This window comes from Babylonia areolata, chromosome 16, assembly GCF_041734735.1.
Source record: "Babylonia areolata isolate BAREFJ2019XMU chromosome 16, ASM4173473v1, whole genome shotgun sequence".
NCBI lineage: Eukaryota > Metazoa > Mollusca > Gastropoda > Neogastropoda > Buccinidae > Babylonia > Babylonia areolata.
Genome location: NC_134891.1, coordinates 7,452,393 through 7,462,374, shown reverse-complemented (window position 1 = coordinate 7,462,374; position 9,982 = coordinate 7,452,393). Strand labels below are relative to the sequence as shown.

At 38.6% G+C, this 9,982-nt stretch overlaps 1 protein-coding gene across 1 annotated transcript in view; it reads left to right on the top strand.

Annotated features, from left to right (window-relative positions):
• LOC143290835 (uncharacterized) overlaps nucleotides 1-8,591 on the top strand; it is a 10,272-nt gene extending 1,681 nt beyond the window's left edge. The window contains exons 2-5 of the mRNA XM_076600369.1: nucleotides 251-313; nucleotides 771-810; nucleotides 5,941-6,013; nucleotides 8,245-8,591. Of these exons, the coding sequence (XP_076456484.1) occupies nucleotides 251-313; nucleotides 771-810; nucleotides 5,941-6,013; nucleotides 8,245-8,320 (252 nt within the window). The 3' untranslated portion in view covers nucleotides 8,321-8,591. The remainder of the gene's footprint in view (nucleotides 1-250; nucleotides 314-770; nucleotides 811-5,940; nucleotides 6,014-8,244) is intronic.
• Nucleotides 8,592-9,982: the final 1,391 nt, after the last annotated feature.

Genomic DNA, 9,982 nt, shown 5'->3' with positions numbered 1-9,982 from the left:
TATTCAGTCTAAAAGGAAGAAGTTTTCTTACTGTTTCAGTGGTTCTCTGTGTGTTCCAACATGCATACATGTACAACGCGTCAACAGTATCACATTTGTAAGAATGTAATGTGTTCCTGGAATGGAAAAAATCAGTTTGTTCCTGATTTTCACATCATCTGTTCCTGATGGTAAGATTTGGGGTGGGCATGTATGAATGCATATGACCATGATTATGTAATTTACATTGTTTCTGTTTTGTGTTTGGCAGGAAGAACATGCAGGGAAAGGTGGATTTGACCCTTCCAAATTCCGTTCAGCAAATAAGGGTCAAGTAAGAAAGCATAGTTCTGGCAGTATTGATACTGAAAGTGTTTGTGTGTCACGTGTGTGTGTGTGTGTGTGTGTGTGTGTGTGTGTGTGGTTGAATCAGTGAATGTGTGTGTGTGTGTGTGTGTGTATTTGCACTGGCACATAAACAGGTGTGTGCAAGCAAATGGATGTGTTTGACTCGGTGAATGTGCGTATGCATTTGTATGAATGTGTATATAAATGTATGTGTGTGTATGTATGCGTGCACATATATGTAGAAACAAATGGTTGTGTCTGACTGTGTGAATGTATGTGTGCATTGGTGTAAGTTTGTGCAATATGTTACTGCAACTAGTGTGTGGATGTCAACATGTGTGTGAGAATGATCAGTTAATGTGCAGGTTGTTGCTGTGTTGATGATTGACAGATCTTCAGCATCTGCATTTCCTTCTATTGATTTGTGTGTTGAATATTTTCAGCCCGTAAAGAGCACAGTCTTCTCAACAAATATGAAGCAAGGTACGTCAATCAGTAAATGTTTGTTTGAATGGATCAGTTTGTGTTGAATGAGTGAGCATATGTGCACTTGTTTGTGTGTGGAAATTTGCTGGAGTATATATGGTTTATTGTGTGTGTGTGTGTGTGTGTGTGTGTGTGTGTGTGTGTGTCTTCCTTGGTATATGACTGCATTATGCACTGGGGAAAGTGCAGTGTATTATATTTCAGATTCCATCTGGTTGAATTCATTTTCTTTCTTAAGCTTTACATCAATGCTGATATAATAATAATAATGATGATAATAATAATAATAATAATAATGATAATGTACATTTATATGTATATATATATATATATATATATATGTACATTCTCTCTAAGAGCTCAGGGCGCTTTATATGAAAGAAAAATATTATAAGCTACATAAAACATTCATGGCCACTCTTTTTCAAAAACCCCTTCCCCTCTTGCCCCCCACCCCCAACAACCCCCTTCCCCCTCTTCCCCCTCTTCCCCCCCCCCTCCCCCACTCACTCTCTCCCACTCCCACTCTACATACATCCAAAGTGAGCTGACATGGGTGGTGTTGGAGAACAAGGAAGCTGAGAGTGCTTATAGATAGGTTTTAAAAAGATGAGTTTTCAGTGATGAGCGAAAATCAGAAATCGAATCAGATGCACGGATATGATGAGGAAGGTTGTTCCAGATGTGAGGAGCAGCAAAGAAGAAAGAACGTTCACCATAGGTTCTTGTATTGACACGAGGAAGTTTCAAAAGGTAACAGTCAGAGGAAGAGCGGAGATTTCTTGCGGGAGTGTAAACACTGATAAGGTCAGAACGATATGTAGGTCCTGTGGAGAATTATCTTTCTTAATCCCCATGATGTACTGCTGTTGATGAGTTTGTATGTCAGTGAAGGCTGCGATCTCACTGTGGTAAACCGATCTTCCACTTTAGGTCAGGATGTCAGTCACAGTTCTTTATTTGAACTTCTTCTCTTTTGGACTGCATTACTTTTTTTTTTCTTTTTTTTTTCCAAGGAGAAATCAGTGGCTGCCTAAAAGTTCTGCAAGTGAGCAGGATAGTTTCAGCATCCTTGGAAGGTTCTTTCTTTTTTTTCTTTTTTTGTTTTGTTTTGTTTTTTGTATCTTTTTTTTTTTTTTTTGTCTTTTTTTTAATCTTTTTGTCTTTTTTTTAATCTTTTTGTCTCTCTTTTTTTTTTCTTTTTTTTTTTTTCCTTCCATCATCATTTTTCTCCTTTCTGTTGTCTTTTCTTTTTTTCTTTCCTCATGTTTTTAATCTGTCTTCTTCCCAATGGCATGTTCAAACACTTACAAGACCATGCAACATATATTACACATACATGATGGCTTCACACAAAATCATATTCCCTGAAAGAGAGGCATGGTATACATACACACACACACCCTCTCACTCTCTCTCTCTGTGTCTCCTTTACTCACTCAGTCCCCTCCCTCTCCACAAGCTCTACACCTAAGTACAATAATATGTATGTGCACACTGAATACTACCCTCAGGATTTGGACTGCATTACTTAAGATCAGCAAAGTTAACCACACCACCAGGAAGTACTCAAAAAGTAGTGATTGCACTTCATACCTCACTGAACTCATTTCATCAAGGTTCAGTAGTTAAGGGGTTAATGAATATCATAGTAATGATGATGATGACGATGATGATATGGATGGAGTGATGGCCTAGACGTAACGCGTCTGCCTAGGAAGCGAGAGAATCTGAGGGCGCTGGTTCGAATCACGGCTCAGCCGCCGATACTTTCTCCCCCTCCACTAGACCTTTGGTGGTCTGGACGCTAGTCATTCGGCTGAGACGATAAACCGAGGTCCCGTGTGCAGCATGCACTTAGTGCACGTAAAAGAACCCACGGCAACAAAAGGGTTGTTCCTGGCAAAATTCTGTAGACAAATCCACTTCGACAGGAAAAACAAATAAAACTGCACGCAGGAAAAAATACAAAAAAAAAAAAAGGGTGGCGCTGTAGTGTAGCGACACGCTCTCCCTGGGGAGAGCAGCCCGAATTTCACACAAAGAAATCTGCTGTGACAAAAAGGAATACAAATACAAAATATAGCACCTATCCTCGGTCAGAGACCAACCTCTAAGCGCTTTACGAACAACGAACACGGAGTCATTTGCACGACAGGCTGCCTTCCTGGTTAGAGCTGACTGATGGCTGCCATTTGGGCACTCATCATTCATTTCCTGTGCCATTTAGTGGGGTTTCAGTCACACACACATACACTCATACAGACGTGCAACATTTTACGTGTATGATCGTTTTTACCCCACCATTTAGGCAGACATAATCCGTTTTTGGGGGTGTGCATGCTGGGTATATTCTTGTTTCCTTAACACACTGAATGCTGACATGGATTGCAGGATCTCTAACATGCTAATTTGATCTTCTGCGTGTGTATACACATGAAGGGGGTTCAGGCACTAACAGGTCTGTACATATGTTGCCCTGGGAGATCAGAAAAAATCTCCACCCTTCACTCACCAAGCGCTGTTACCGAGATTCAAACCTGGATCTTCATATCGAAAGTCCAACGCTTTTACCACTCGGCTATTACGCCTGCCAAGAACAGTTTGGAACGGTTCCTTCAGATCTGTTACATGATAATGGAACTGTTTGGCTGATATCCATTTTGGACATATGGCCATGAAATAAAACAGCAAGAACAACAAACCAACCCTGTGTGAAACCTGTCATGACGGGCGCAATAGCCGAGTGGTTAAAGCGTTGGACTTTCAATCTGAGGGTCCCGGGTTCGATTCACGGTGACGGCGCCTGGTGGGTAAAGGGTGGAGATTTTTACGATCCCCCAGGTCAACATATGTGCAGACCTGCTAGTGCCTGAGCCCCCTTCGTGTGTATATGCAAGCAGAAGATCAAATACGCACGTTAAAGATCCTGTAATCCATGTCAGCGTTCGGTGGGTTATGGAAACAAGAACATTCCCAACATGCACACCCCCGAAAGCAGAGTATGGCTGCCTATATGGCGGGGTAAAAACGGTCATACACGTAAAAGCCCACTCGTGTGCATACAAGTGAACGTGGGAGTTGCAGCCCACGAACGCAGAAGAAGAAGAAGAAGAAGAAGAATCTGTCATTCTTACACATGGTCAGCAAAAGTATGTTCCTGATGTTTTAGTCTTTTTAGTTGTTTTTTTTATATGAATAGATTAGTTTTCTGTGAAGACTTAAGACACGTCAGGGCAGTAAACTATTTGGCAGACTTTAAATAGATATCATAGTTTAACACACACACACACACACACACACACACACACACACACATAATGAGTCACAACCTATTTCACAGATAGCTGATAAAACAAGCAAAGCTAGCCAAAAAAAAAAAAAAAAAAAAAAAAGATTGAGCTGGCAGGCAGGCACACACGTGAACGACACAAGAAACACAGAGAGTTATTGTCAACCTCTGAGTCAACAAGAGCTTTGTCACAAAGAATGCAAACTATTGTCATTCAGCTGGCTTTCAGTAGGAAGCCACTGTTGTGAAGATTCAGTCGTAGGGGACCACAACAACAAGGATTTTTGTCGCACAGAAGGGAACTCTTGCTATTCAACTGATTTTCAATGCCCCAGCAAGTACAGGGGACAAAGAAGACTTCTAGGATTTGAACACAAAGGAGGTGGCAATACTCCAATGTGCTGTTGTAGTTTGCCAGGAAGATTCTAAGTGGACTTTTTTTTTCTTTTTTTTTTTTTTTTTTTTTTTTTTTTTTGCAAGAAGAGAAAAGTGTTTAACGCAATAGACTGGGTTTGCCTGATCAAGATTAATGGTTGTATATGTGTAACTGATTGTATTTAATGGGATGAAGTGTAATTTTTTTTTCACCTTGGCATGAGATAAAATGTATGAGATTTGTTAATCAGTTATGAGGGCTTTTGGGTTCATGTGTGTGTGTGTGTGTGTGTGTGTGTGTGTGTATTTTTATACTTTGCGCATGTGTTCATTCATTCGTCCATGTAGAGTCTCTCCACTGTTGTGATTTCAGACAAAAAATCTGCTTTCTGTCTCACAACTCCCATGATAATCACTCTGTTTCCCCCCTCGGTCTCTCTCACCCACAATTTACATGTTTAAAAAAAAAAAAAAGGAAATAAAACAACAATGTAACTAACTAGTCAGCTGGAAAAAACAAAACAAATACAGAGCCAGTGGGGCTCCTGGTTCTTCTTCTTCTTCTTCTGCATTCACTCGTATGCACACGAGTGGGCTTTTACGTGTATGACCGTTTTTACCCCGCCATGTAGGCAGCCATACTCCGTTTTCGGGGGTGTGCATGCTGGGTATGTTCTTGTTTCCATAACCTACCGAACGCTGACATGGATTACAGGATCTTTAACGTGCGTATTTGATCTTCTGCTTGAATATATACACGAAGGGGGTTCAGGCACTAGCAGGTCTGCACATATGTTGACCTGGGAGATTGTAAAAATCTCCACCCTTTACCCACCAGGCGCCGTCACCGTGATTCGAACCCGGGACCCTCAGATTGACAGTCCAACGCTTTAACCACTCGGCTATTGCACCCGTCGGGCTCCTGATTCAACTTTGAACTATTTCAGACATATGCTGATTGTCATACAAAAATGTTTTTCCAATGGAAACAGAAGGCCCTTGCATGATTCAAACCTGAGAACTGAATGCAGCAACTACTGTAAATTGATGCTTTATCCCCTGAACCAATTTATGAAAGATAAATGGCTCTCTTGATTAGTGGAATGACAGGTGCTGTGGCTGAATGATTACAGTGCTGGATTCTGTCTCGAGTTTCCTGAGTTCGGTATCCGGTTTCGATACGCCTGGTGGGTTATGGGTGGAGGTTTTTTCAATCTCCCAAGCCAGTTGGTGGCCTACAGATGTAGCGACTAGCACAGAAGGACCAGGATGGCCAGAGAGTGCTTGTGGGTGGCCTACAGATGTAGTGACTAGCACAGAAGGACCAGGATGGCCAGAGAGTGCTTGTTAGTGTCCTGTGTCCCAGGCAGTGGCAACAGGAGTAGGGTGAGGTGAGGTGAGGTGAGGTGATTTGGAGGAGAGTGGATATGTTCAGAGCCAAGTGTTGCGTGTTCTTTCAGATGGGAACATACAGTACATGTCCGGTCGACAGAACATGGACGAGTTTGATGTCTCTCCACGTCAACAGGAGGGGTATGATTTTATTTTTTAAAATTTTTTATTTCCTAATCCTTTTCTCTTTTTTTTTTTTTGTTGTCTGTACTTTGCTTGTCTGTTTTTTCTTCATTCTCTATTTTGTTTATTTAATTTATTTACTTATCTATTTATTTTTCATTGTTCATTTTTGGGTTTTCTTTCTTCTTCATCTTTTTTTGTGTGTGTTTTTGTTTTTGTCTTTCCTTTTTTTTCTCTTGTTTTTCTTTTTCAGTCATTTTTTTCTTCCTTTTTTTTTCTTCATCTTTTCATTATTCCCAGTCTTTTTTTTATTTGTTTGTTTCACTTTATTGATGTTATTGATGTTCTTTTGGTTTCTTTTGTCCCATTTATTTTTCTTCTTTGTTCCTCGGTCTTTGTTTTTTTTATATCTTTCTCCTGCCTCAATGTAAACGCTGTAAAAAGCATCCCTAACTTGAAAAACATATATCGTGTCCATTTATTGAAAAACATGTGATTATGTGACACATATCAATTATAAACAACAAACATGTATAGATTGTCAGTATATACACGCCTCTCTCCTCCCCTGTCAGTCTTTCTCTCTATGTCTGTCTCCACTGTCACTGTCACTATAATTATCTGTCTGTTCAGTCAGCCTCCCCTACCTTCTTTACTCTTCCCCTTGTCCATTCTTCCTTCCGCTCTCCACCACCACGCCCCTACCCTATTGTCCTTGTTGTCATTCATCTATTGCGATATTGTATTGTACATAAGTTCTATGTTTATGTTTGCACATACTTATGTAATTTTGACGTTGGTGTTGTGAATTGCCTCTCGCTTTTTTTTCTTTCTTTTTTTTTTCTCAATTACCATCCTTGCCCAGAGGACCGGATGTAAACAAGAACTTTGTGCTTACTCCTTTACCCTCGTAAAATAAAATTTTGTTCGTTCATTCATTCATTTGTTTCTCCCCCTTTGTCTTTATTTCTTATTAACATCCTCTCTTTCAGCACCTCTTGATAAAAACATGTTGTAGAATACAATTCATGATGAATCAAAATAAATGAATAAGCAAAGAGAGAGGCTTAACAACACAGTTGGATGGTCACACATCTGTAGTTATTTAGTGTCAGTGACTTGATTGATATATACGTGAGTTATGCGTGGAACAGATAGAAGGGTGGGTGTGCATGAATGTGTGAGCATTTACATATTTGTGTATGTTTTGGCTGTTTGTTTCCCATTTCGTTTTTCAGTCATTTTCTTCTTCAGAGTTCTTCAAATTCTCAAGACGGTCCAGGAATACATGTTTTTTCTCTGAAATTACAGTCCTACAGATTAAAGAATACTTTATTATCTCAACAAGAGAAATTCGTTTGTGGTGTAAAACACATAAACAATACACGGAAATCACAGTCATTCAACCTGTATACATAAACGACATAAAATGTTTAGATGGCAACCCATGCGTACAATAAATAATCACAGTAGACAACAGCAACACAACAGAAACCTTTAAAAGGTAACTTAGAGTAAATCATACGTACATCATCACAGCCATACATGTGCAACACAAAATCAGTGAAAGGATGTAAATAAAATAGGCATGAAATAGCATACTAAAAGTAGACATAAGACATAAAAAGATTATAATAACAAGGCCTAAGAAGTCTTTATTAGATATTATTTGTACAAGCATAAGAGAAGAAGAAAGAGTGAGTGAAAAAAGGAAGGAGAAATTGGAGGGTATGTGCGGGGAGAGGGGAAAAAAACACATACAAAAAAATAGAATATAAAATACAAGTCAAACTGCTTTCAAAGCAAAAAAAAAAAGAAAAAAAAAAGAAAAGAAAATTGGTCAAGCAGATGAATATTAGACAACATTTGGATTCGCATCTCAAAATGATTTTGCACGACTCTGCAAAGTTTAGAGCTGTATGTTTAGAACCTTCAAGAAATAGCTAAAAAAAAAAAAAACAACACAAAAACAAAAAAAAAAAAAAAAAAAACCAACAACAATAAAAAAACAATCAAGTTTTTATTGTTACTAGCATATAGTCTTCAACTCTGACATATAGCTAAAAAAAAAAACCCAATCAAGTTTACATTGTTACTAGCATATATTCTTCAAGAATGCTCTGACATGTTTCAAAGTGTTTTTGCACCAGAAGACTGTGTGTTTTGGACCTTTGATTTAATTACATATGCTCTCTCTCTCTCTCTTTTTTTTTTTTTTTTTTTTTTTTTTTTGTTTCTACTCCTGTCAGACCAAGAGACCTTCCAGTGTACAACCAGTCGGAACAGGATCTGATGGCTTCTCTGGAACGTGAGCTGATGGGGTGATTCCGTCACCACCGGGCCAATGTGACGGCGATTGTGAAGAAACGTTACGTGTACGTTCCCAGCGCGCGCTGACAATGAGGAGACTATATCGTTTTACAGAAAACAGGAAATCAGACACATGCTTGGAGACGTGATGACTGAGAAACGAGGCAAAGAAAGGTGGTGTTGGTGGTGGTGGTGGTGGTGGTGGTGGCTTCACATGTGTCAAAGAGTCCAGAGGACTGTATAATCTCAAGAGTGAATGAATTGTTTGTTGTTGTTTTGTTTTTGTTTTTTTAAAGGTTGTGACTTAAAACGTCTGTGATATATTAAGAATTTAACTATGTGAAAACCAGGTTTATATGGAGCTTTTTTTTTTTTTTTTTTTTTTTTTCAAGCGTTTGCATTTTGATGCAGGCAGTCTGTGCAGGAACACAGGTTTCTTTTTTTTTTTTCTTTTTTTTTCTTTCTTTTTTTATGAAAAGTGAGGGATGCCTCATTAATGCCTTTAAAAGTTGGTTTTTTCAATGTTTTATAATGATCTTTTTATACAAACCTTTTTTCTTTTCCTTTTTTTTATGTTTTTATTTATTTTTTTTTTAGACAGAAATGCATTTTTTATGTCTGTTCTTGAGGGGTTTTTTTTCCCCCCATTGATCCCAAAGGCATGCTTTTACCACTGCTTCTAGATATGTGACATTTGGATGCCTATTTTACATGGATTGTTTCATTGATATCCTTGTAACTAGATAATTACTTTTTTTTGGAAGGTGTGACACATAATAGCCTTGTGTGGATGAACATGCTCATTTGATTCAACACTGGCCTTAGATTCTCAAGTTTGTAAAAAAGGTGTTTTGAATTGGAGAATTAAAGAGGTGTGTGTGTGTGTGTGTGTGTGTGTGTGTGTGTGTGTGGTGTTTTTGTTGTTGTTGTTGTTCTATTTTTTAAAAGAAGAAGAAAAAGAGAGTGATGAGTTACAAATGACAGCATTAGTGTGTGTGAATATATTGATCCGTTCTGTGTATACATACATGCATCTCTGTCTTTCTGTCTCTCATATAGATATGAATGTCCTTATCCAAACTATTGCTTTTCATATATTTTTCCACAGTTATTGTGATAAGCGTTGATGGAAGCTGAAATGAACATGTTAATTATTTGTTACTCTGTTTTCTGCGATTATTGTTCTGCATTGTCATGACAGCAGGGTTTTTATTGTGGTACCATGGCAACAGGGTTTATTGTGGTACTATGATGACAGGGCTGTATCCATGATTTGAGAGTCCAACAGCTTCCTAGGGTTGTTGTTGTTTTTTTTCTATCAAGTGCCAGCGTCAAGCACACAGCTGATCTTGTGTGTGTGTGTGTGTGTGTGTGTGTGTTTGAGTGTGTGTGTGTGAATGCTACCATTGATATTTCTTATGTGATCCAGTTGGGTTGTTTTTTGTGTGTGTGTGGGTTGTTGTTGTTTTTTTTTAAGTGTTTTTTTTGTTGTTGTTTTGTCTTTCACAGATTGTTTGAATGAGTGTTTTGCTTAATGTTTAAATTTCTGAGTTTTTTTGGGTTTTTTTTATGCGATGGGTAAATAGAGAGTACTTGTTGAAGGAATGATTTTTGTAGAGAGATGTTGCTCATTGTGCGGAGGAGGAAGAAGAGGGTGGGGGTGTTTTTCATGACGGT